This window comes from Pollicipes pollicipes, unplaced genomic scaffold (assembly GCF_011947565.3).
Source record: "Pollicipes pollicipes isolate AB1234 unplaced genomic scaffold, Ppol_2.1 Scaffold_4740;HRSCAF=5597_pilon_pilon_pilon, whole genome shotgun sequence".
Lineage (NCBI taxonomy): Eukaryota > Metazoa > Arthropoda > Thecostraca > Pollicipedomorpha > Pollicipedidae > Pollicipes > Pollicipes pollicipes.
This window is the reverse complement of record NW_023596545.1, coordinates 25,489,519-25,516,304: the sequence shown is the minus strand read 5'-3', so window position 1 is coordinate 25,516,304 and position 26,786 is coordinate 25,489,519. Positions and strand designations below refer to the sequence as shown.

Genomic DNA, 26,786 nt, shown 5'->3' with positions numbered 1-26,786 from the left:
TGGACGAGACAGAGACCTGATGGCATGCACGAGCTGCAGCTTCAGCATCGACAGCAGCAATCGGCGTCTCGGAAATCACCAGAGTCGACAGTGATCCAATGATGGCTACTCGCATGTTGGCGTGCGAAACCAGGTAATACCGTCACGCGTTCAAAAAATTCAAGGGATAGGTAACCAATAATCCCTAGGACTGTCAGGCGGACATCAAACTGATCGGTTGATAAGCGCCGGCCTGCGCCGCGTTTGTCGCCAGGATGGCCAAGCTAACCCAAGGTTGTCTATGTCGGATCCAAGGCCGGGATCTGGACCGAATTCCTTCGCATGGACACCTGCCTTGATCTAGTCTAACGACCAGAAGCCTGGCGAACCAAAATTCCTTTGTAGAGTATGGCTGGCCAGTCATCGGATTGCCTCCGATAGCCCACTAGTAATAGAAGGCGATAAGTTATTTCGTTAGCAGAATTGTGGGCAAGCATTAAAATATATGTTGTTTGGAGCTGTCATGTTTCAGAAATGATTGCTCACGTTTACCGCGCTAGCCAAATTACCTACAGTGATACATGCAACATTACACACCTAAAAATGCTGTGTCATTCGAGCAAATGACACTGTAAGTGGAAGGTTTAAGAATAACCTCTATAGGAAAACTCGAGCATCATGCTGTATCAAAATGAGGATTTGCGCGTATCTCTAGTGGCTGGTCCATACGTTCGCCATATGATGCCCCAGTTGTTACTGATTTGGGGATTCAGGGTGCAGCAACTGCTGGGCCTGCCACGTCGACTGCCTCGTCCATATCCATCCCCATGCGTTCAGTGGTCCTGAACGTGACCTGGTGGCCTGGTTACTTCTCCATATGTCCAAACTACGGCGTACTGTGGGAGCCTCTACCAACCTCCAACACATGGCAACCCTGATTTCCTCACGCGCTCACCTGGTATCGGATGGCTTTGGACTGTCTACACCGGCCTTGGTCTATACCGTCCTGGAAAGGCTGCGCAGTTCCTACTCGATGGCACCAGACCGATTGGCACGTGACGTCTTTTCGAATGCGCTTTGGAAGTGAGCGATGCTCAGTCGCGCAAGGCTATAGATAAGCTTTCATGAGGTCACTTTTTTGTATTTCGCACAGAATAAGTGCATTGGGAACGCGGACGACGCGACACACCATTGCAATAAAACCTGTGAGAAGAGTTTGATCTGCAGTGGAATCGTGAGCCCGGCATGCGTGCAAACCGTCGTCAAGCTTCGCAGCCGGGAGGCGTCCTGGAATACCAGCGCGCGGTATGCGGCCAAGGTGATCTGACCTGCGTGACCCTCCTTCTGGAGGACGAGCTATGACCGCTCACCCAACGAGCCCACGCGCCACGTCGCATGACGGCCGTGCCGGAAGGAGCACACTTCCCTCATCGGCTAACCGCATCACGTCATTTGCCCATACCGCGGTCTGTCCTCTCCTCGCCGTGTCATCTGATGCCGCGCCCATCTGAGCATCAGGGGGACCGGGGGGCGACCTGGCTAGTCTCCAGCGCCGGTTTGCCCCCGGACTGATCCCAGCTGTCCCTCGCCACCTACCGCAGCACCCCTATCCGCGATTGATGTCTCTCCCTGCTGCGGGTAAATAATCCGGACCGGTGCGACCACACAAAAGCGTCAGCCGTGGCCCGGGACTTCGACCGGACCCGGGGCTGCTGCTTTATAGACAAAGCAGAGGTGGAGGATGGTTACGCAATCTGTCGCCTCCATGTCCCGGAACTAGTGCTTGGTCACAGTTCAGGATCGGAGTACAGCGATGGACCGACAGAACATCCATCAGCCCAGCCGCGACGCAGCTAGGGGCCTGTTAAGGAGTCCCATGTTACATGTTACGACAGGGGTGTCCGGTTTCCTGTTCAGTCGGGGAGGGAGGGGGGTTCCAGTCCTACAACTTAGGTTTCAGTCATCTTAACTTTGAGAAAGAAGTTGGTAAAATCCGAGGGAGAAACCTGGACTTGGCACCTCTTTGGGTCAGATGCCATTTCTCGCCGTTCAACCCTCCCCTCTACTCATTTTACGAAAGTACACCCCTCAAACACGATAACCTCCTGATACCAAGTCTTGCTGCCATTCGCATAAAAATTAATGCGACATACAGCTATCTGCGAGCACGTCGATAGTTCAACGCTATACCGATCATTTGGCGCACTGAGGCTGGCGTTTCAGCTGACGAACAAACCATGCCTCCCACAACGGTGGTAAGACGTTTATTTGCCCGTAGCTTAATCCACAGCAAATTCCTGCCAATGCTTCAGACTACTGCAGGATTTGCACAGAAAATGATCTCGGCAACGAAATACGACAGCATTAATCAGCATCGCACAATCGGGACGTTGTTGGACAAAGGATTAGTCAACGTTCAGTGCTGCTCTGCTGTACCGAAGGGACATGGTGGCCGTGGCGCAGACCCGCTGCCTGGAGCTGACGCCAGCGATATATCTGCATCGTGAATCGCCCAAAGAAAATAACTTCGCGCCCCGAGGACTGGCCGAGTTAGCGCTGGTCTCTGCGTCATCACGGCCGACCTGGAGCTGTCGCAGCCCGCCGAGAGTCAGTCACGTATGGGATGAATCTAGCTTTGCCCAGGGGTCAGTCACGAGTGGGCCACACCCAGCTCTGACCGGCGGTCAGTCCCGAGTGGGCCACACCCAGTTCTGCCCAGGCGTCAGTCGCGAGCACTCAGCTCTGCCCGGCGGTCAGTCCCGAGTGGGCCGCCCCCAGTTCTGCCTAGGGGTCAGTCACGAGTGGGCCGCACCCAGTTCTGCCCCGAGGTCATTCACGAGTGGGCCGTACCCAGTTCTGCCCAGGGGTCAGTCACGAGTGGGCCACACTCAGCTCTGTCGAGAGGTCATTCACGAGTGGGCCGCACCCAGTTCTGCCCAGGGGTCAGTCACGAGTGGGCCACACCCAGTTCTGCCCAGGGGTCAGTCACGAGCACCCAGCCCTTCCCAGTGGTCAGTTACGAACGAGCCGCACCGAGCGCTGCTCAACAGTCAGTCACGAATGAACCACAATCGGTGTTGCCCAAGGGGCATGTGCGGCCCCCTCCCTCCCCTCTGACCGCACCGGCAGAGGTGCGGTGCAGCTGTGGCAGCCATTGCGGGGCGTTGACCGCGGCGCGGCTGCGGCGACCGTGGCACACCGGCGCTGTCCGGCTGACCCCGGCGCCGCCAACAAGTGTCCGGAGATCAGCCCCGGGGATCCGCGGATCGGTCGGTAATAGATGAGCCGGCGAGTCAACAGGGCCGGCCGCCGCGCCAATATTGGCCCCGTCAGCGCAGCGGTGCCGCCGGACGCGCCCGGTCCGTGCCGCTCCGAGTCACCGACGTGTTTATAGTGACACCCTCGGCGCCGGGCACCTTTCGATGCGCTCCTCTCTCTGTCCGCTGGTCCGTCAGGAGGGAGGGACACGGTCTGACCCGGGTGAGGTGGGGTCATCAGACTGCGACGCTCAGGTCGCCCCGCTAGGGTCCGCACTGGTCTGATCCGACGCTCAGGTCACCCAACTAGGGCCCGCCGTGATCTGTGGTCCACCTTGATCTGAAGTTCACTTAATCTGTGGTCCACCTTAATCTGTGCTCCACTCTGATCTTTGGTCCACCCTAACCTCACCCGACCGGTGAAATGACAAGGGTTTCTGCCCCGTTGCCAGATCTAGGGCTATCATCACTAACCAATGGAGCAGACAAGTGGTTTCAACGCTGGTGCGCTAGATACGACGGAAGCTTCTACAGCCAATGTGCAGCACGTCCACCCAGCAGTGTGTGGTGTGCAAACGATGGTCGATCTCTCCAAGGGCTGCCCGTCACCGCCCGGGAACTTGAGAGTCGCCGATCAGTAATTACGGCTCGTAAGGACATTGGCCCTGTAAGGTGTCACCAGCCGACACCGAACAGCCAGCGCTGGTAATGATACAACAACACGCCGTTGAAGACGTTGCAGCTGGCACGTAGGTGCGCCGCCTATTCAGCCGGACCCGATGTCGCAACGCCGCTGCCGGTGGACCCGTTGCAGGTCCGAGCGCCGTCTAGCCGAAAATAGGGGCTCGTAACATGCCAGTGAAAACAAATGAGCCGCGCCGGGTGGGGGCGTTGACCTTTCTGCTCGAACGGAAGCCTGCCGGGGCTTAAGCCGCTTGCATCGGCGCTGAGAGTTGGAGGGCCTCGGCATTAGGCCAATGACGTCATCCTAACGCGACGGTTTTTGGTCGTTTACGTGCACCAATTGTTTTACGATCTTGGAGGCATGACAGTATCATCGCATATTACCGAACGTTTTGCAAGGTCACCATAGTATAATGTTAACTGTAATATTCTTCAGTCACTTCTTGGAGAGAAAAACCAGCGCAAAACCAATTTTAAATTGCAACTTAGTTAAGCGTAATTTCGAAGATTTTGCACGTTTATCAGTGAGGTAACAGAAATGCCTAAAATGCGGTAGTCGCTGGTTAAGTATCGGGCTATTTCCTGCAAGTTTTAACGCATAAACGAGAACCAACTAGTGCGTCAATGAGTTCGTAGTAGTACCACGGACTCTCAGCATGTCTAAACAATTCGTGTCGGCCTTAAAACACTGGCCGGCCCCGATTTTTATGACCAGAACTGAACCGCGTGTTGCGTGTCCATATGGTGATTTTGTAAGGTTGAGTGGACCGGCGCCCGCCGCTGCCCCACAAGTTGGCCGTGGCTTGACCGAGGGAGGCCTCTGCCTGGTTGGGACCCAACTGTCACGCGAATATGTGCAGCGTGAAGATTGGTGGAGCCGGGTGAGCTCAGCATGGCGTGACCTGCGACGAGGTCGGCCCGCGCGAGGAACGGGTTCGGGAGTGTGTATGTGTATGTGAGTTGGGGGGGGGGGGGTCATGAAGCGGGCATGTGGTTCTTGGATAACAGAGTGACATGTGGGCTTTGGATATTTATCAACCCAGCGTGTGATATGAGGTGAAACTTGTGAAACACGCATGTACGCTTGGTAGCCACCGGACCCATCTGATCAGACGTAGATGGGCAGGCATTCGGTCGGCTTCAAAACCCCAGTCTTCAGCAAAAACGCAGACAGTCGGGCTTCGCGAGATCTTGTGCCGCCTCGGACGTGGGAGTGGGCAGGGTCGCCCAGTCCCATCCTCAGGTGAGCAGTGTCATCCTCAGACGGGCAGTCCGATCCTCAGGTGAGTAGTCCCATCCTCAGGCGGGCAGTCCCATCCTCAGGCGGGCAGTCTCATCCTCAGGCGGGCATGGCCGTTCTCAGACGAACAGTCCCATCCTCAGGCGGGCAGTCCCATCCTCAGGCGGGCATGCCCATTCTCACACGGACGGTCCCATCGCTAACTTGGGCCCACTCATTCTTTCACCGTAGAATGAATTAGCCTTGAAACGGATCAGCCTTGTAGGGCTGATCCATTTCGTGGACATCTATGTGGAAGGACTTGACGAGCGAGGCCCGTGTTTTACAAGCCACTAAAACTGTAGCCATTTGTGTTAACCATTGGTTTACATATTTATTTCTAGTCGTAAACAAAACAGCTCTCTTTCGAAACCTGTTCTGGGCCTTAGACTGTCCGCCTCAGCCACGATACCCAATAGCAGTTCAAAGGCACCGCTAATCGCTTGTTTTGTTCAATTAATGTTACCCATCCACCCGCATTACGCTGTGTATTGTACGCCTTAGTGCTGGGTAAGGTTGTCTCTCCGGCATCGAACAGAGAGACGCACTTAAAAATAATTCCGACATGCCTTAAGGCCGGAGTAGCTAGCAGGCCAAAGTAACAATACACTGCCGGGGATTACCGTCCATGACAATCAAAGCTTAGATCAATGGTGGAATGATTGCTCCTGTTTTCATCTGCGTAATCAGACGAGCGATCAATGGCCAATTTGTTTTCTCATGCATACCATGAGACGCCCGCCCAGCGCCGCGAGCATTGGGCCTAGCTATTTTCGCCGGTACAGTCGACGCACTCCCGGTTAGGCCTGGCGCCAGTCGACCCTGCAAACCCAGCCTCAGCGGTAACATTCCGTGACAGCAGACCTGTTCCTATGAAATCATCCAAATGAGCAAGCCGTGTTTTCATTGCGATTGGATCAGGACATGCTATCGCGGACAGCCAACGCAAAAAAAATCAAATGAAAACAGCCTGCAGATCATTGCGAGTGGTCTGGAAGCGCGATGAGCGAATGTCTGGCGATGTCCACCCGACTCACATCCCGGGACGTTCGTTCATCATTGCACGTGGTGACTGGTGGACTGACTTTTTTGGGTGTTGCAGAAACGCTTTGGTGAGCTTGTGAGATGCATGCGATCAGTTTGACTGGCGGTGCTTTGGTCACGTAGTTCTTTTTCATGTTGAATCAAAGAGCTAATCGGCTCTGTGGATGATGCGCTTTCTAACGTACTTTGATGACGCTTTTCTTGTCGATCTGGCTTAAGGGCCCCACGCAGATGTACAAACTGATAGGAGGAGCCACATGTATGCCCGCGTCCTTGCACTGGACACGGAGCGTGGCTGCATTACACGTCATTCAGAGCCTCTGGTTGTTGGCAATTAGTTCCATGGTGAATCTTATAGCCTTGTGGCATTTTTCCTGGCGCAATGCATGGCTTAAGTACACAAGATGTTAGTTTCATTAAAATTTACGATCTATAAGGAAATGGGTCGGTCATGTTTTCATAACGTGTCACGCTTCGTGACACATTTACCCGTAAATGTGGAGTTGATTATTGTCACGTGCATGCATCCGTGCGGCTTGTTTTCTGACAGCGATGTGAAAAGCGTCATTGACGCCGTGACACTTGCACGTGCTCCACCTGTGACCGCGGCCGGGCAACCCTCGCTGCCGCTGGCCATCATGCACTACCACAGCCAGACGAGTCTCGCTGACCATGCGCCAGCCGAGCCGCCTCGGGGTGGAGGAGAGGGTGACGCCGAGACCCCGACTCGTCCCGCGCCGAGCCTCACCTGGTCAGCGCGCCGGCCGCTGCTCAGGCGCTGGTCCTGGTCGGCGTCGCCACCGGACGCCGTCCGAAACCAGCCGGACGCCGCGCCCAGACACAGTACCGCTGTGGCCAGCAACACCAGCAGGCACAGCGCCACGCCGCACCTGGTCGAGCCGGACAGCACAATGGCCATGCTGTGCGCTCGCCGCGCTGGCCGGCCGCCCTGTCAGCTCGCAGGACTACCGCGGGCTTCGGCGACGACAGCGTGCTCTCCTCGCCGCAGATACCACGAGTTCAGCGCGGCTGGACGGGGGAGTGGCGGACGCTGTGCGGCCGTCGGGCCCGCGCTAACTCCGGCATTGTGGTCCTGCACAGGCTCGGCGGTGGCGAGTGTCCCCCCGTGCCCAGTCTAGACATCGGGAGGATGTCCAGGACTTCAGACACGCTGGCGGCCAGTCACAGGCGAGCTGAGACGATATGTGGTCGCGGATCCTCTGTCATTTTGTACATTTATCACGACGTTGTACCAAGTAGTCAATCATCTGCTCAACGCGTCCAGTGTTAGCTACCGAGCTTCCAATCCTAATGAGGTGTCGCTCCCTCTGTCCGTCACACTATTCGCCTACGAGTTAATTCCGTCCCCTTGAGCGCCTCATCGGAGCCTCCTATCAATCCTGTCCGGTATTCGACCGTCTGCGCTGTACCAGAGCGCCTCACCAGAGCCCCTCCTCAGCGCCTTCTCAGCACCTCCTCAGCGTCTCCTCAGCGCGGTCCGACGTCGGTCCCTTTGCCCCGGCCGTTGGGCGTCTCACCAGAGCTCCCTCTCAACACATTCCGGCCGTCTGAAGCGCGACATTGCTGCGGTCCAGCGGCGGACAGCGCCAAGAGCCGGCGCCGACGACCGCGGGAGCTCCGGTTCGTCGAAGACTATCCCTGCAGTGACAGGCTGCCGACGGTCGGCATCAGCACCGCTGCCGTCCGGCCGACCCGCTGACGCCAGAGCGTTCGCCGGCGGTGACGGGTGCGGACGAGCTGCGGGCGGGCCCCGCTCGGCGGCGGTGACGGGTGCGGGCGAGCTGCGGGTGGACTCGCTCGCCGGCGGCCACGCGCTGGACGGAGGCGCGGCTGAAGGCACGCTCTGGAAGACGACCGGACCGCGCGGTTTGCTCGCGGCAAAACCGCCGCGAGAAGGCTACCGAGCCTCACCGCAGCAGGCGGGTCTCGGACGCACGCTGCACAAGAGGACCACTACACTCAAGCGCACCGTCGCTGGAAGACGACTCCCTGACAGCACTGTCACTGGAAGACGGCCGGAGTCCCAGGCTCTGCGCGCCACGGACCAGCTCGGGAGGACGGCGCCCGGCCCGCCTCGTCGCTCCGGCAGCCGGGGCGCGGCGGCGGCCGGGGCCGACTCGGCGTCTCGTGGCGCCGCACGGAGAGAGAGGAGCGCCGGCCAGCGGCGCGCGTGGCGGCAGGTCGAACAGTGCCCGACGCCGGCCGGCCGCGCCCTCGCTCAATAAGCCGCCTCCACGCCGGTCGCGACGGATCAATTACCTATAGCATCCGAGCCCCGTGGGCCCAGCTGGCGACCTCTTTTTGTGCTGGAGGAGCAGGCTCATGGGGCCGGGTTTGAACCCTCGCGTGACTACTGGTGTGGGACCGGTGGTTAATGACGCCTCGATCGGACATGGTAGCCCTGGGCAGACGGGCTAATTGTGGAGTGATAAGTCCCAACAAGCTCGTTTGAAATGTTGTAAGGAAAGCCAAGTGCTACACAAAGAATACAAACAATGTGTTTTGTCGCTGGTTGGACGACTGAATCCACAAAAAATGTGTCCCTTCACATGAGCCAATTTCGTCAGCTTCACAAGGTGACGACTTCTTTAGAGCAGCTTCTGTTAGTGCCGCTGCACCGATACCACAGAACAGCTGCTCGATCCGTTTCAAGTACACATGGTCGACAGTGCAGCGTTGACCTAACCGTAGTCCCCACCGGTCTATTTTCGCCCGTTCGCGGGATGGGACCGCGGGCGGCGGTGTTAAATCTGGCCCCGCTTCCCGGCCATTTCCGAGCGGGCGGCGGACGGCCCTTGGCCCGCCCCAGACCCGTGATTTGTTGGCGGATGGCGCGGTCCGATACCAATCTGACGCCCGCAGTATCTAGCGAGCACTCTTGCTCTGGGTACTATGGAATCAGCAAACTCACTCGTACAGGCGCAGTAAAAATTAGATTGCATCGCATAAGCAAAGCAAGGCACGGTACGGAGCTGCCTGGAAGGGTTCGTAGCAACAGGATGAAAATGCATTCAAATCGAAATGCCAAGAACGTCTAAATCTGTGAGGATTTAAAATGTCCGAGTGTTTGTCAAACCCTTATGTCATCTAAACTGAACATCCAATTAAGATGCTTTCTTGGTACCAGGCTGGTAAACATTCGGAGCTCGCGTGCTCGTCTAGCACTCTTGGCATATGCGTGTCAGAAACATGGAAAATATAATTGCTCATTCGACCTTCAATGTTTCAAACTCGTCATATATTGAACCCCATGATGCTACCGCTTTACTCTACTTTGGTTACGTTGGCTACCTACGTCTCCTTCGACCAGGAGTTCGACCAGCAGAATAGAAATACAACCGCTGTCGAACATGGCGGCATCGATTTTTGTGCAGAGACATCAAACTCGGGCGCTGGTCTGAATGTTCGTATCGCAAACTAACGCGACTCATCGCAGCCGTCAGAGTTCGAACCGCGCCGATTGCCGCGCCGGTGCTCGGTAACCCTGGAAACCGAGGACGCTGGCGGAGGCGGGGGGCGACGGCCGGCGGCGGCGGCGGCGGCCGAGGATGCTGGCGGCGGCGGGGGCGACAGCCGACGGCGGCGGCGGCGGCCGAGGATGCTGGCGGCGGCGGGGGCGACAGCCGACCGGAGTCGCCGTCGCAATATAAATTCCTGGCGAGAAGGACGGCGGGTCGGCCCACGCAGCGAGCGAGAACACCGTCGACCGAACACACGGAGATGGGATTCATATCGGACGGCAGAGGACGCCGCCAATGGCCGGACGACGTCGATCGAGGCGTTGCTCAGGTGTGATAAAGCCAAGCCGTTCGAGGCGTGGCTCAGGTGTGATAGAGCCAAGCCGTTCGAGGCGTGGCTCAGGTGTGATAAAGCCAAGCCGTTCGAGGCGTGGCTCAGGTGTGATAAAGCCAAGCCGTTCGAGGCGTGGCTCAGGTGTGATAGAGCCAAGCCGTTCGGGGCGTGGCTCAGGTGTGATAGAGCCAAGCCGTTCGGGGCGTGGCTCAGGTGTGATAAAGCCAAGCCGTTCGAGACGTGGCTCCGGCGTGATAAAGTCAAACCGTTCGTGTCATGGATGGCTCAGGTGTGGTAGAATCAAACTGTTCGAGACGTGGCTCAGGTGTGATAAAGTCAAGCCGTTCAAGGTGCCGCTCAGGTGCCATCAAGGCAATGGCTTTTACAATAGGAACGCTGCTGGATTGCAGGTATCCTGCCACGTCGAAGCTATATACGCTTCAGGACATTCACTACTGCCAGTTTGAAGGAATTTGGTATTTGCTAGCAGGCTTCCCTACCTTTACTTTACACCGCGGTGATGATCACTCACCCTCAATAGACACAATGGGCTTGCATGATGATTTGCTCTACATGCGCTCAAGATCCTGCGGTCTCTGTTCTGAGGCATGCTACCATCCAGCTATTTCTCTGAAGACCACAGGGGGACAGAGCGGGTACTGTTCAGTCATCTGCAGACCTGGTGATCTTGGTAAAGTCTGTCGGTTTTTTGCGTACCGACTTTGCAACAGCTAAGTCATTGAGACTTGAGTGAATCTGTACTTCGACTTAGGCAATAGACTTAGCAAATACTTATCAGCCATTGATTGATACTACAGGCTTATGACCGAGATGCCGTTGTGCCAAGGCGGTGACTTCGGCTTGGCAACAGTGGAGGTCTTTTAGCACGATTCGGCTGACCTGACCGGTAGGTGAGACGGGTTCACCCATTCATTGGCGCACCGGCTCAGGGCCAACCCTTTGCTTGGCCCCACCAGCGGAAGGTCGAGGTGACCCGACTGTTTGGAGTCGACGCCTGGCCGGCCCCGCTCCTCTAAACACAGGCACACGTGAGTGCGTGGCCTGACAAGATTAATCGAGCGTAATTCTCCGACTCCACCGCTAGGCCGCCGCCTATCTTTACACTGTGGCGGACTCCGCGACCCATCCACGCTGTTCATGGAAAGGAACGCGCGCCTAACAGCGGCGCTGCTGAGGTATCGTCTCGTCTAAACTGTTCCGCAGACCGCAGATAACCCTTTGACGGGCGCGGTCAACAGAGCCGAGAATCCAGTCTAAACAGCGCCCGTTCGCCGGTGGCGGCGGTGGGGTGCACGCGACCACGATCACCAGAACCTTCCGGCACAACTGCCGATTCGGAGATCGCCGAGCTGGGCCGGCCTCCGACTCTGCAGTCAACATGCCACGGGAAGACCGAGATGTGTTTTGGAAGCGGGAAATGGCAGATGGCGTGTAAACGTGGCACCGATCCGCAAAATGGGCGCCACAGAGCAGGAACGGGCGCCCACCCCGGCAGCGGTTTACAGAATACATTGGTGGCATGGCAGGCTTTTCTAAAAAACTATCTCAGAAGGTATGTAAACAAGGTTTTCTGGATACTGAGACTGCAACATGAAAAACTTACGTTTCTGATACTTACGCTGCGCTCGCCTTCCATTTGTGTCTTCAGCAGATTAGCGAACGAGCTTACCTACAGGCACAATATTTCATTTTTATAGATCGAAATATGATATTGACTTACACGTAGTGTGGCTTTTATGATAGATGGTATACTTGTACATGTGCTTATATGATAGAGAAAGGCAATGGCAGAGCTTTCGCCGAAAGCCTAGCAAAGAAGTCCGGCAGACCAACGATCATGAAAGTACAACTTCCGCATCTCCGTGCAGCCCTACGCTAAGAGCCATACACCTCCGCATACGCCCCACACAACATCCAGTACGCGACGTGCGTGAGCCTCGCTACCCACCAGCTTAGACGAACCGGGAGCCCGCCATCCCGCGCCGTCAGGCTGCGAACGCGACGCAGGATGGGTGCGAACCGGACGTTACAGGTGGCGCCACTGGCGGCGGGACCGCATGTCGGCGCCGAGCGGCGGCGGCCCGGGCCGACAGTGATGAAAGGCGGCAGCCCGGCGCGGCGCCTGCAGAGACTATTAGTCACACGCCACCTGGATAAACTGTGCCGCATCACCTGCCGGTGAAGTAGATCAAATGCGAGTTATCCCCGCTCGCCAGTGATTGAATGAGGACGAGCATGCCCGCTCGTACCCGGGACCGCCGGCGTCGCCGCTACCCACAAACGTCGGGCGGTCCAGGCTCTCACGGTTGCCGTGAAAGGGACGTGCGCAGCTGAAGGCCTTTGCGGAAGATATCGCGAGCCCATGTGAAATTCGTACCTGTAGATGTGTTATGATGCATGCCAAGTGCCGGACTTTATGGCGTAAAACAGTGATGCGTGCAGGGCTGGTAAGCCCACCGTGCACTCGCCGTGCTTTTAAACAACCACCGGAGCGCAAAAGAACTCGTCAATGTGTAGAACGACCAAGCGCAACGACCAGGTCCAGCACACCGGCGCCATAGACCCGACCTATCCTTCCAGTCGTGCCGTGCATCCGCGCTTCACCCGTTGGATGTCATATCAACTAAACGGGCCATGAGCACGCAGATGCAGCGTTGTCACACGGAGCACACCGGGTACGCGGCGGCCACCGTGCACCCGATAACCCGGCCAGCGGCGGAGAGCCCGGGTCGCTGCCCGCTCGGTGCTCCGATCCGGGATGGCGGCGTTAATTGGCCCGCTGGCCAGCTCGGTACGGCTGACGGGACGGGGTTGGGGTGGGCTTAGGCGTGGGCACTCGCCCCGAGATTATCGGGCCCAGGTGCCGGTAATGGCTGCCGTCTGAGCGGCGTCAGAGCCAGATTAGTCGGCCCTGGAGGGCGGCCGATATGTCGATGGGTGGTCGTCGCCTGCACCGGCCGGCAATAACCAGCCAGATGGTGCCGAGTACCAGCGATCCAGGAGGCGGGGTGGGCTGACGTCACCATGGCAATGGTGGCACAGTGCCACTGTAGTAAGAATGCGATGGCACGATGCAGTAACACACTGATTGTGATGCTCATTCAGATCGCTTTAGAGGCACGTGGCACGAGCGTGACCAGGGCAGGTGGTGCCGGGCTGGGGTGTGTCCCGATATCTCGCGACAGGTACAAAAGTCCTTTCTCGATACGATCAGCTTCACTGGAGAAGTAGTACCTTGTTAAAACTAAAAACGTCCGTGCCTTAAAACTTGATTCTCTCCTTAGATTCAAGTGACCCTTCGCATTCTGCACTTTGAAGTTAGTATTATCATATTTCTGGATTCGTGTCCGGTTTCTGTTCAAGATTCAAGCCTTACGACACCAGGGAATGTCCGCTTTATTTGTCTCTTGGGACTGGCTGGTTCGTTTTGAGGGAAAAACGAACATTTACAATGTATGTGTGAAAGTTGGAATCCTTACCATAGAGCGTCATCATTGCATCGATGCTGTGTACAAGGGCAAGGAAAACACACATGTTCTGGCTACCCACACAGCGCATGGACAAGACTTTATTCAACGCAAGCCGGTAATCCCATAAATAAAATAATTCGCTACGATGACAGTGTTTACATGCCCCACTTGCCAGGGGGCATTTGGTCACATATAAACGTGTACATTCTAGATAGGGTATCAAGCGTATCAAATGTACGGGTCAGCGAATGTAGCATGGAGCAGGATAAGGACTTGTGGAAATATGCTATGATGCATGCCCCCAGTTTAAGGCCGGGGTTTCCGGAAATTCGGGGAAGAGCACGACCTCGCCAGATCCCCACTTTCCTCACGTAGAGGACGATGTCGAACGTGCTGGTCACACCGCACAGAGACTCCTTTAACAGCGGGACCCGTAGCTGGCATCTCATTCCAACGATGGGGGCATATCTGTTTCCCAGTAGCCCTACATGGCGGTTTGTTCCGCCGAGTCGCTGAAGCAAAGAGCCGCGCTTTGGCCGGCTAGTTATCTGATGACAAGGAAAACAATATAGAGCGTGTAAGATGCATATATGAGATGTGAGTTGATACCATTTGAATTGCGTAATCTTAGAAGAGCTCTTATTACAAAAGCCAAATGTTTACTTGGTTCCACCTTGGATGGCCTGACCTTACAAAAGCGGCCATAGCCTTAGTAATGCAATTCAGAATAATATAGATAAGAAAACTACTCTCCGCAAACTCCTTTGGATTATATTTCATGCGAAAAATAAGCTCGTTTGTCACTTTGAACAAAATAGCACCGGCATGATTTGGAGAAAGAGACCATAAGTCTTGAATCCCCAGTGTCAAAAATCTTGTTGCATCTTTTGCGACTCATGTAAAAATAATTTTGACTCGTATTCTCAAAATTTCAACGACGAGCTTAGAACGGTTCAGGAGTTTTCTGGCAAAAAATATTGAAGGATCTCTGAGGCCTCTCGCGAGGGGAGATGGGAGGGGCTGGTGCGGGGGAGGCCTAACATCGCTATTTATGCATTGTGTTGATCATTCTTGTATGCCTCATTGTTTGAACACTCACGTGCTGAAACAGGAGAACATGTGTCGGGAGCTTCAGCAAACCTTGATTTCGGCGATTTTTGATTAGCAGTGCAACGCCGCTGCACAATGTTCTCCAGCCCACTCGTGTGGAATAAACATGTCGTCTTGAAACACTCAGAGAAACATGAGGTGAATTGGGCCTCAAGCGGCTTTGGTCAGCTAATGCTACGGAAATGGTCAGTGCCAAACCAAACACCGCTGCCTCTGAGACAGACCGCAAGTCAGAGATGTACTACAGCCGGCTGAAAGCTGTGAATAGACCTCACAGCTCAACTGCCGTGGGCGGAAAATCTTCCGAAAGAAGTTTCTACGCGTACGTCCTAAGGTTTGGCCTGATTCTGCTCTGGTGACGGGAAAAGGGGAAATTTACCACCGCATCATTGTCAGCGACCATGGTCGTAAATTGTCCATCAGTGACGGCCGCTGCATAAGGTTCGCACTAAAGGCAACGCATGACTAATTAACTATGGCAACAGATCCAGCAAGTGGGTCATCACCGTAAGTGGCAAACAGTGCACGTATCCCGGCCCTGGTCCTGCTCTGTACCGGTCTGGTCCAGTCAGCACCACGATACGCGTCGCTCCGGGCTTCGCCGCCCCGGCCGCCTCGCAGACCGACTCACGGCAGCTCGAGCCGGCTCCCCGGTCCGCGCGTACCTGTGCGTGAGTCCGCACGGCGCCCCCGGCCCCCTCCCAGACCTGTCCACCGAAGCTCGAGACGGCTCCTCGTTCGCGCGCAACTGTGCGTGTGTGTCCGCACGCCGCCGCAGACCGTGTTTATTTTCACAGACGCGCACCTCGATCAGCCGGGACGCTACCGTGCGCACCAGACGGAGCGGGAGGCGCCCATTTCTCACCAGGCAACGTACGCCAGCGACCTTTCAGCCCGCAGAGCATGACAACCTGTCATCTTTCGGCCGCGCGTGTGCCAATCAAAACGCGCCGCTTGGCACGCTGGCGCAGCTGACAAACTTACTTGACGTGCCTGGTCAACACATCTGCGGTAATGGACGAATGTCTTATAACTACAGAGGAAGAGAATGAGTATAAATGGACATGACGAACAAAGCGCTTTCGTCCCCGCCAGCAGTTTCCGCGCGCACTTCTTATAGCGACCAGATATCTGATCGCCATTCCCAAATGAAACGCCGTGCTTCTCAAAAGGTACATCAGACATCAACAGGATGGGAGACAAAAGTACCTGCTAAGTTCTGAAGTCATGTTCTGGTCTTTATCCTCGACTTAAGCACCAGAAAGCATTCACAAATAGCTAACTCTGACCAGACATAATTCGAGTGCATTGGACATCGAAAGCTCACATGAGGTGCTTCAGTCAGCCTTCCACCAATAACCTTCAAGGGTAGTACATCCGCCCGCGCCACAACGTGCTGAGGTGGTGCGACTACGGATTATCATGTATACGATGAAACGATGGTGATGAAGCGATAAATATCTGAAGTGGATTGTTGATCAAATGTTATTTATTGTGACTCACATTGACTCCCGATGTATCGTGGAAAATCGCAAAATTTGCGAATTGGAAGCGTATATCATGCACAGCACATTGGTATATTTACGAAATCAGATTACGAAATGTGTACCTTTGGAAGAATCAACAAAGGTGTTTCGCTCGGAAGAGTGGATAAAGTTATCGCATCGAAAGAAATATCAGATGTGTTTTTGGTTGAGGGAATAGGCGACTGAGACAAAAAGACAAATGGTGAGAAAAGAGGGCTATAAAAAGTGAAGAAAATAGAGAGACATGCAAATCTGAGCTAGAGAAAACTCCGTAGCCAGAGCAAGCATCTCTGCCCAAATATTCACTCCCATTCCAGAGCTCTGCCCAAGCGTCAGTGAAATGCTCAGACCGGCTGCGGGTCAGCTCCGAGAGCGGATGTAAGAGTGACGTAACGTGACGTGACGTGACGTGACGTGACGGTCATCCGTCCGCGGCGGCACCGGCGGCCCCCTGGAGGGCCGGGCGCAGAACAAACAGCGCTGTCACCACCGTAGACAGGCGCGCAAACAGACCGCCGAGAGGCACGCCGCCTTCACGGAAGGTGCGGAGGCCAGCATGGTGCACTGTGTGCCAGTGGCAGAGTCCAGAGTCAGAGTCCAGCTTGCCAGAGTCGAGCGAAGTGTACTATGCGCCAGTGGCAGACGTCGGGTATCGAGTTTAGCCCACGGGGATCCTCATACCCAACTGAGGGAAGCTTCAGTGTCGGCTCCAAAACTACAACTGTGAACTCGAGGAGACCTGTTCAGACCAGTCAGGTACATGGACAGCTCGCTGCTTAGCTCATCTACTTGATATCTCAACTCCCAAGCCGTGCAGTGCTTAGCTCCGATTGCAGGACATATGCTCCCGTCCGCTCCCCCTGGAGAGGCCCGAGCTGGCATCAGAGGATGCCTGATGTCATGAGGCGACTGACGTCAGAGGTCGTCTGGCCAGGCCGCGGAGATCACGTGACCAGCCGATGACTGGGTCAGGTGTGATTCAGCGGTGCTGCGCTGGCTCCGACCTCATGCTTCCGTGCCGCGAACAGCAGATGTAAACAACAGGCCCTGGCAGCCCCTGGACGCAGCTGGTTGGCGGCGACGAGGATTGATAGCACTGGGCCAGACCGATATAAATCAAGCCTTGTGTTGGTGCAATGCATTGCTGCATGGTGCAGAAGCGTCGTGGCTTTGGTCTCTGGACAATAACCGTAATTCTGCATCATGAGTTTAAAGTCCTGCGGTGGGTCGCTGCATGAGACGTCACAATTATTTCTCATTTTCTCGGAATTGATGCCAAGCTATTCCTAGGCATAAATGTGTTCTCACAGACTAAGGAATGCAAAACAGATTCGTGGCTCATCTTCGAACTACGCAGTGCACATGGGTCTCGAAATAAAATGTAATCGTCTGAGCATTCAGCCGAACCTACTGGCATTTGTTGCGTCTGGCCCTTCAGAGCAACACATATTCCAAGCCATGAGCCACAAATATCGTTTGTGGTCCCGCAATAGCCATACGGCCTGTTTGCTTTGCCTTACTTGTTTTTCGACAGGCATAATTGGTAACTCGACTACCTGAGGCACACTGCACGTACTGACTGTCATGCTATACGACGAGACTACGACCTCGCAGGCGCCCGCTTACGGCGCGGGTCGTAGAGCCGCGTCATCCCAAACCACCCACACATCCGGTGCCGACATTCGACGGAGCAGCGACGCTACTGAAAGCAAAAATCCTGCGCCGCAAACAGCCTTGCTGATAGTGCAACAGGCCAGTAACCACGATTTGAAGGGATCCTGGCAGGCTTTCAGGCGGCTTTATGGAGAAGGTGGCGATGCGTTCTTTTCATGTCATAGACAGTTTGACCTTGGCATTCCAGCATGCAGGCGTGGACAGTGTTCATCACCGGTCAGGAGAGCTATTTTTGATGCGTTCTTTCGCATTCCCGTACCGGATTCTAACGACCACCGAGAGGAATAAGGCAATATCTTTGCTCATGAATATCAGCATCAACGTATGGCATGAGCAAACCACAATAAATGTATGCGCGGTGACAGGAGGAATAAAAGCAGAGACGTCCGATGCCGAGTGAAGTCGACTGGGGCGCGATGCTTGTTACGTGCCTGTGATATAGCGTCCAGGGCATCCGCCAAGAACGCTCAGCTATGGCTATATAAAATTCACAACAGCTTGTAAGCAAGCAGCTCGAAACGAACTTCTCCCTGTTGTGTTGAAAACCGCAGTTTGCGGAACTGTTTTACGGCACTGCCTGAGAAGCATCCGGGTACTTCAAACCCGAGCAACCCCTTAAGAAAGCGATTCGACACTTGTGCCAGTTTACTCCTCGTGTTTTTGCTTTGCTTTTGCTCTTACTGTTTTTACTTCGCCGGAGTTGTGCCAGCAGGCGAACAAAGACGCATTTCCTCACCACTTGAATATGTTTCATCTATCAATACCAGAGTTTCCGGCATGCATATTCCTGGTGGTTGAATGCATTCGTAATTAGCGGAGATTTTCGTCGCATTGATAGAGTAGTTATCCTTCAGAATAGGCCCACGACGCACGGAGCTGCGTCGGCGACTCCGGGCACTTGAAGTTCAGTGGACGGCTGGTACGTGGCAGCACTGCAGGCATAGTACTCGGAGGGCCAGGATGTGGTAATAGCGAAAGGTTTAGGGCAGAGGTGTTGGAGAGCTGACCTGGACTGCCTCCACAGCACTGAAATGTGACACCACGTGAGCATACACACACGCACACACATCTTTAAAACACAATACATAGCCGAAAAAGGGCGGCGCACAAGTCTGCACCGAAAAACTTAACTGACCAACAACATCCCAACCAATGTACAAACTGCATTATCGAGTAATAAAAGCAAGCAAACAGTCGCATTAGCCATCCCCCCTCCCCCACCCCCTCCAATGTCCTGCAATGAATGGAGCCACAAGAATCCTCCGCCACTTAATCACAGAGAGGCAAAACAACGCTGGCAAAGCCCTCATCTCAAGAATCAGGACAGTGTTAACTTAGCAGGTCTGCACGGTACTTGAGGCTGCTTCACGTCGCCCACATCCCAGGACCCGTTAAGTGATCGGTGATGACTAGAGCAGCGGCGGACCGCGGAGGTGCCGACCAGCGGGCGTCATCCTAGGGTAACCCCTGCCGAAACAGCACGTGTTGCCCTTCTACACCCTCAAGCGCTTCATCCCCCCCCCCCCTGCCAGGCATTCTGGTGGCTGGACCGATAGGCACGACGATGCCCCTCAATATTGCCTGGTGTTTCCGAATCGTCCTTGTAGCTGAGAGTGGATCCCAGCGACACACAGTGAGACCGCGACCTTGAGGGCTGACCTGGAACTGCTCCCAGAGGAGGCCACCCGCCTGGCCGATGTACAGCGTGGAGGCCGAGTCGAAGACGAGCTCGCGGGGCACGCGGGGCGCGAACGCGCTGGCGTACCGGCTGCAGTTGTAATAGAGCGTCACGTTCTGGTCCAGCGCCTGGATGGCGAACTTGGCCCAGGTGTCCTGCGGGTCAGGGGTGCAGGGTCAGGATGAGCGCCGCGCTAAGGGACGTATTCAGGAGGATGGTACCGGTGGCACCAGTGTTGCTACCGGTACCGCCGGTGCCTCTCCCTTATTAAGTTTGTATTGGCTTAAGAGCATGTGAGTCAAGTCAAGCTCAAGTCAAGCATGTAAATCAATGTAAACAAGAACAAATCGAGATAGACAAAAACAATTAGCATATTCTAAAAATACGACCTTGTCAAAGGTCATGCAGGCCATCTTGCGCGCATGCGTACACTACAATTGGTTTTAGTCAGCAATTTCGTGCCCTCCTCCACCTTGCGAGGTCCTGTATACGCCCCCGCCCGCAGTGCCCAGGCATAGTCAACACTGCAGTGACAAGCAGAGATGGACAGAGCCAGGACAGCACCAGACAAGATCAGGACAGCACTGTGCAGCCAACCAGTTCGGCGTCAGTCTGTACCAAATGACCACAGATGGCACTTGCCTGGTAATCGCGGTCATACTCGGGTGATGGCAAACAGCGTCACGGCAATTACACACAGAGCGGGAAACTGTCATATGAGGTGTCAGGTCAGCCTCTGACAGGAAGCACCAGAACAGTCCCAGGTGGTATCATCGGCTCGGTCTGTGACGGGGCAAACAGCGGAGCTGATGACGGATAAGAGCTGTCACAGGGCAGCACCAGCCCTGCCGTCCCGCTGCTCTAATGGTTAATGTCGTCTGTCTCGTCTAAACAAGGGGTGGCCAGCGGGCGTCGCGGCGGGCTCGAAGCGTGGTCACACAGCCATGTATGACCGAGCCCCAGACAACACATTATGCTTTATGCGCATGAGTCACGGAGAAAGCCATGTCCGTGGGCAGCTGTCTGATATCCTGTATGGTACGCGGCCTCGATGCAATAACGCCTTTTGGCACCGGCCAGACCCGACGTCGCCCCGGATCTTTCAGCAGCGACGCATGATACCGCTTGCCGGCTCCCCCCCCCCCCCCCATACACAAAAGCTGTGACGCAAAATAAGACGGCGACATCCCCGTTAAGGCAGTGACGACCACATCCACGCAGCCAACAGGTCGCCGCACCGTGGCTGTTCACCTCGAAACTCTGCACGCTGGGGCGGCCACCCACCTCGAAGCTCGGCACGCTCAAAGCTCAGCACGCTTGGGCAGCCGCTCACCTCGAAGCTCGGCACGCTCCCTCGGCCGCTCACCTCGAAGCTCGGCACGCTCCCTCGGGCGCTCACCTCGAAGCTCGGTACGCTGAACGTGGCGATCCGCTGAGAGGCGAAGTGCACCTCCGAGTCGGTGTAGACGAGCGAGATGTTGGTGGTGCCGGGCCCACCGGGCGTGATCTGCACGCCGAGCTGCACCACCGTCTCCAACGGGTTCACGACGGCGAAGAGGAAGCCGCCCTCCGGCTGCGTCGGCCGCACCGTCACGGCGATGGCGAAGTCGCGCGGCATCCGCTCCGGCAGGTAGAGCCGGTACGGGTGCTGACAGGGGGGGGGGGGGGGCGTCAGGTCAGGCGGTGTCGTCTATGACCGGCTCAGCTGGCGGGGATGCTGACGACACGTGTCATAGCCAGGTCGTATTTCACTCTCCCTGGCATGCATATATGGCTGGTATGAGGCCTGGCAAGATCGACAGCGCTGGATCATGTTCGTGCTGCAGATGACTGCTTAAGCCTACCCCTCTTCAGCGGATTCGCGCCGATCTGGTGAAGCTAACATGCATGCAATCAGAATGAACGGACACTTTCTGATCTGCCGTTCCAATCCGAGGTAAATACAAGATAAGTAATAGATTCGGCTCGTTTGGGAGGCTGACCAGCGATGCTCCAGAGCCCGTTCTCAGGGGGCTTTCACGTAGTGGGCTCCAGCGGCACGAGCCTCCGGTGGCATGTGCCCCTCCCTCCCCTGACCAGATTAGTCATCGGTGTTAGCATGCCCGTGAACAAGGGCTGGAAGTCGAAACTTAAAATAGCCCCGTGAAATTTAACAGGTTTGGCACATGCCACGTGTTTTATGGCACGTAGTAGACCTAACGTCTAACACGCCTGCCGCGCCCTATACCAGGTTTTCAGTGTTTTTTTTTTTTAGCTGTGCCCCTCGCCCTCCCCCTCTCCGATTGCAAAACGCCCTTACGCCCCCGCCGATATACGAGTGCCGCTGGTACCGACCGCAGCGGCACACACACCAGGCAACAGCCCAATTATATTTCGCAACCCTCCCACTCACAAACTTCGAAGAAGCGGCCAGTGAGTGGTTCGCGCGCAGGCTACATTAAACCTCGACAGGCGCATGCGTCAAAGCGGCGCCCATCACGCGTGACCGATGACCTCACCTTGACGTCATGCCCCGGCTGAAAACCGAACGCCGGGAAGCCGTCCTCGCCCTCCACGAAGGCCAGCTGCCCGTTCTCCGGAAACGGGATCGGTATGGCCTCCAGCAGATTGACGACCCGGGCGCCCCCTGCAAACACACCCCTCGGTCAGCCGCCGTTTGTTCGCCGCTTGCGACAACACTCAGGCGGTCTAAGTGTCCGCGGCGGTCCAAACCAATCGCACTCCCGGTAATGCAATTCATCAGCGCAGGCCGGAGGCGTCTCCGATAGGCTATGTGACGCTTGACGGCGTTCATAAACATGGCGGCCAGTTCAAAGTGTGTCCCACTGTGTTTAGAAGGGACTTGCGTGGTGATGCAACTCAGGGGCAGGAAGGGGGGGGGGGGCATTCGCTTCACGCCATGAACATTTTTTGACGGATAAACATGTAGACCGTGGTCTAGACACGTCTCCAGTCAAAGGCGTAGCAGTAGGTTTGACGCTCGAATGCTGTGCCTGAACGCGATTTTGACACACTAAAAGAGCGTTGAGATCTTATCTTTCTTGGAACAAGCGGAGCATTTGGATCCTAGACATCAATTCTTCTCAACTCTAACAACTATTGAACAACAGAGTCGTAGGTGTCCTACTGTCAGTGTTGCGCGTTATGTCCGGCAGTGGCGTTATGGACTGAAACGCTGCCCTAACCAAGTTAGACACCACTGTGGAGCATTGTGAAAACGAGCCGGCAGGGCTATAGTGCAGAAGAGAACATTGACAAAATGCTAGGTGGCAAAGCGCGGATGGTTGTGTCTGCATATTAATAACCATGACATTATACTGACGTTTCACCGAACGCGAAATACAAAGTGGCATTACAGGAGCTTGAGATGCGCTAATTATTGCTCCCTTGTATGGGAATATTTTTTCCCAAACCAACCAATAAATTGATAATCCTGCACAAGATAGCGTTAATGATTATCGATGGTTGCTGACATTTTTCAACCAAAGGTCTGCTCTCATTAGAATCAAGCCTTTTAAGCCCAGACGTAGAGTGAATACATAATATCTTTGTACACATAATACGTGTAGAACAACATAACATCATAATAAAACAGACACGGCGGCCATGAAAAAGCATCTCCTGTCATCAGCTTCAAGTTGTTCATCTTGCGAAGATTTTATTAATGAAAAGTCAATTACAAGAAATGTTTCCCACGCACACGGCGTCTTTTTTGGTCCATGCTTGCAGGATTTGATTAGAACGCCTGAACTCCATGTCACACAACGTGGCTCGCTCAACATAAAACTAAAAGAAGGCTTCAAACTTTGTTATCATATTCTATTTTTGAAAACAACAAGGTACATTTTTCAGCGGTTGTCATATTTGTTTACACGTTTATGTATGCAGCCGTATGCGATAAACGATTCTTTCACCTTTCCTCGTCAACATACGCGGGGATGTAATCAGACTTCGCCCTGGATAACACGCCAGCGCCCTGGCCACCCTGTTGGCAACCAGACGTCCATCTGCTCGCCTGATGGCCTGACTAATCTGTAGCCTCTGCTGACCGGTAATAGTGTTAGTGGATGGCAGGTCACCGTGTTTGGCACTAGTAAAATTCGATTGATAATCCGTGGTTTCCAGTGATTGCTAACCGCTGCTAACTGTCATCCCCGTCACTTCACACCATGCATCCTAATAATATGATGTGTTTGGCATAAGAAAAAATGACCTTCCGTTCCTAGTTTTTCGGCATTATCAGTTGGAAGTTCTAAGGTTGAGTTAACGACCCCCAGTTATGCCAGGAGGTCCTGGCCAAGCGACGCTGTAATGCTAAAAAACGATGAAATTTACGGAGCTTATATATATATATATATATATATATATATATATATATATATATATATGTGTGTGTGTGTGTGTGTGTGTGTGTGTGTGTGTGTGTGCTCTTGTCGTATTTTTTGTTTCTTAGGAGTGGTGCGACACAAACATCCAATTTTGTAACACCGGCTTTAACGTACGATCTAAGTGCCGCAAAACCAAATGAAAACAGGAACAGGGAGCACTACTGGTCATCTGTGCAAGCGCTTTGGGGAACTACAAAAATTCGTTTTCGAAAGCTGAGGGTTGCCCTGAGAGTTAAGAGTGTTCGCATAGTGTGGTGCCATTAGCAAAATATACTCAAGTCGCTTATCAAAAAATGCTGTCAGGCAGGTCAAACAAATGCTTTGGATTGTACTTACACAAAAATTTGGGGATCATTAAGTAATAGTCATCGCTGAACGTCATTCATGAAGAGTGTCATACAGGACCTCTGACATGCAGTAATGCCGTAAATGAAATATATGATGCGACACACTCACGCTATGTCATCTGCTTTGCTTATGTTTATGGTTCACATTGCAGACCTCAAACGAAGCGTCAGCTTCAAGGCGCACGATAGAAAATAGCTATCAGATTCGGTTTATGTTGCTAGCTTTCTTTCGCTCGTCAATGACAAAACACTTCAAAAGGAAATGCTTCCTATGAGTCATCGTGACAAGTACGACAGCAACAGTTCGTAAATGCCGGTTCGACTGCAGCCTTGTTTCATTGACTAACGCCCACCGGGCTTATGATGAGGTCTGGAGGTGAAATAGTTACCGCGGGTACGTAGGCCTCAGGCCAGCTGACTGTCAGGCAGAACACCCCGCCGAAGAGTGAACATCCCATAAATATGCCGGCATTAAATCACCACTTCTGGTCAGGACCTTGCTATGTCAGCCTAAGTGATGTATTGCTACCACGGCTTACATTAAGAACACGTGCAGTTTCCTTCCGGATGTTGTCCCATGCTGGTGCGATCTAGCAAAGCCTCCCGATATATTCCAAGTGTCTGGCGAGGGTCTGGGCGAAGTAAAACTATAGCGATGGAGAAAAGCAGCCCTTGGTAGCGGCCACAGTAATACAAATTAGCACTGGTTTAGCTTGCCCCAATCCGGTCCTTCCGCATCAACAGACGAGCAATCGGTTTTCAGCCAGCAGCCGTTCTGGTATGGTCGGGTTTGCAACATCAGTCTCTGACCAAACGTTTTTGCAGTTGTACACATTTATACTGGTCCGTGTCAAGGAAAGTGGGTTCTATGCAACATTTTCTGATGTAATATCTCACTTTGTGCAACGTGACTGCTCACCGTGCTCATACACCAACAATTTATAAGCACTGAAAAGGCGTCTGGTTCTGGTTTGAGCTCCCAATCAAATAGGCTTAAAGCAGCCGACCTTCGTGCCGTTGGTGTTCGTGCCACTAAGCGTGTGGCAACGAGACGCAGATCCGCCACCCAACGTGCGACGCGATCCATTCATCGCCATGCGTCGCCAAGGCGTGCCGGTAGTCCCCTCCGACCGATTGGCATGCATTCAACCCGGGAAGGGAGGCAGTGTCGCGACCTATGGCGGCTCCATGTCTGAGCAGGTCACCACTGGGGTGTCGATAGCGAAGAGGTTGACGCGTCTGCGCAATGCGACGGTTATTTGCGTTCTCCAGGGCGGCAGGCAAGCGATGCCATATAGCCTCAGCAGCTGAGAGAGTCGTAAAGCACCACCGCCAACAACAGCAGCAGGTCGCGACTGTCCGTCCACACCGGACATCCCCACATGTCCGGCGACCCCGCCACCGCCTCCGTCCACGCCGACCGCTGCGCCACGTGGCCGCCGGCTGCGGCTGCAGGTCTGCGGCTTCAGGTCTTCAGACCGCAGGCTGGCGCGGCTTCTCACAAGCGGCGTGATGACGAGCTGCCGGCGATGCGTCCAGGTGTGACGCGGCCACGGCGGCCGGCGGTCGCCCGGGAAGGCCCCTCTGGCACATGCCGTGTCAGCACCGGATATGAGGGACCCTCCGGCGCTCACGTCAGCGTAGAGTCCGGGCGACACTTTCTCGTCAAGTGCAAGATGCAAGAGCGTTCGCGCCGTATTGACACGGGTCCTTGTGACCCCTCCACGTCGCCACGTGACCTGGCCGCTCCAGCTGCTGCGGACTGGCGAGGTCAGGCGGGATCGCTCCACGGATCACGTGTCGGCGGGGTCAGAGCCCCTTTGCATGCTATCCATCAACTATCTCGTCTCCGGCGCCGACGTCGCCCACGTCGCAGCGAGCCCTCAGGGTGAATGGACGGCCGTAGCCAACTTCCAAAGGTTGCCCTGCCTGCGCGGTCCCAGCCTCAGCCGTGGCTCCGTTGAGCACAGCTCTGGGTCCCGAGCGTCGCTCCCTCCCCCTCTCACCGAGCCAGCCCAGCTGTCCCCGCAGGCCGCGGCGCCGACCGATTGATGAGGCGATCGGTCGGGCCTGAGCCCGCCTGGCAGACCGCGTGACGCCGGGCGTATTTTTCACGGTGGCGACCGGCCGGCGACGCGTCGTAAATCATATTTTAATTTCCTGTCTCTCGGCCGGGTTCGCCGGCGGCTGAAGGAGCCACTCCAGAGCGGGGGACGCTCGATATACGCCCGATTGTGGCCAGGCCGCTGCCGTTGCACGCTCAAATGCGCTGGGGTCAGGGGTCACTGCGGCGGCCGGGGGCGTGGCGCGGTGACGGAAGAGTCGTCCGCAGGGGTGGCATCAGTCATGATAGTGACGCGCCTCCCAGACGGACCTCATATTCGCCGGATTTAGCAGTTCGACTGCGCAAATCGGGTCCGACTCCCGGAAAGGATGCATCATTCATTTACAGGATAGTACCGAGAAGTGGCGATCGGTCGTGTACATACGGTGATGTACGTAGCCCAATCACCGAA

At 55.0% G+C, this 26,786-nt stretch overlaps 1 protein-coding gene across 2 annotated transcripts in view; it reads right to left on the bottom strand.

Annotated features, from left to right (window-relative positions):
* Positions 1–22,156, bottom strand: part of LOC119099260 (collagen alpha-1(I) chain) — a 78,670-nt gene extending 56,514 nt beyond the window's left edge. For both annotated transcript variants that reach the window (XM_037222382.1, XM_037222383.1), the window contains exons 1-3: positions 22,034–22,156; positions 20,935–21,183; positions 19,517–19,690 (exon numbers count right to left, since the gene is read on the bottom strand). In XM_037222382.1, coding sequence (XP_037078277.1) covers positions 19,517–19,690; positions 20,935–21,153 — 393 coding nt within the window. In that variant the 5' untranslated portion in view covers positions 21,154–21,183; positions 22,034–22,156. The remainder of the gene's footprint in view (positions 1–19,516; positions 19,691–20,934; positions 21,184–22,033) is intronic.
* Positions 22,157–26,786: the final 4,630 nt, after the last annotated feature.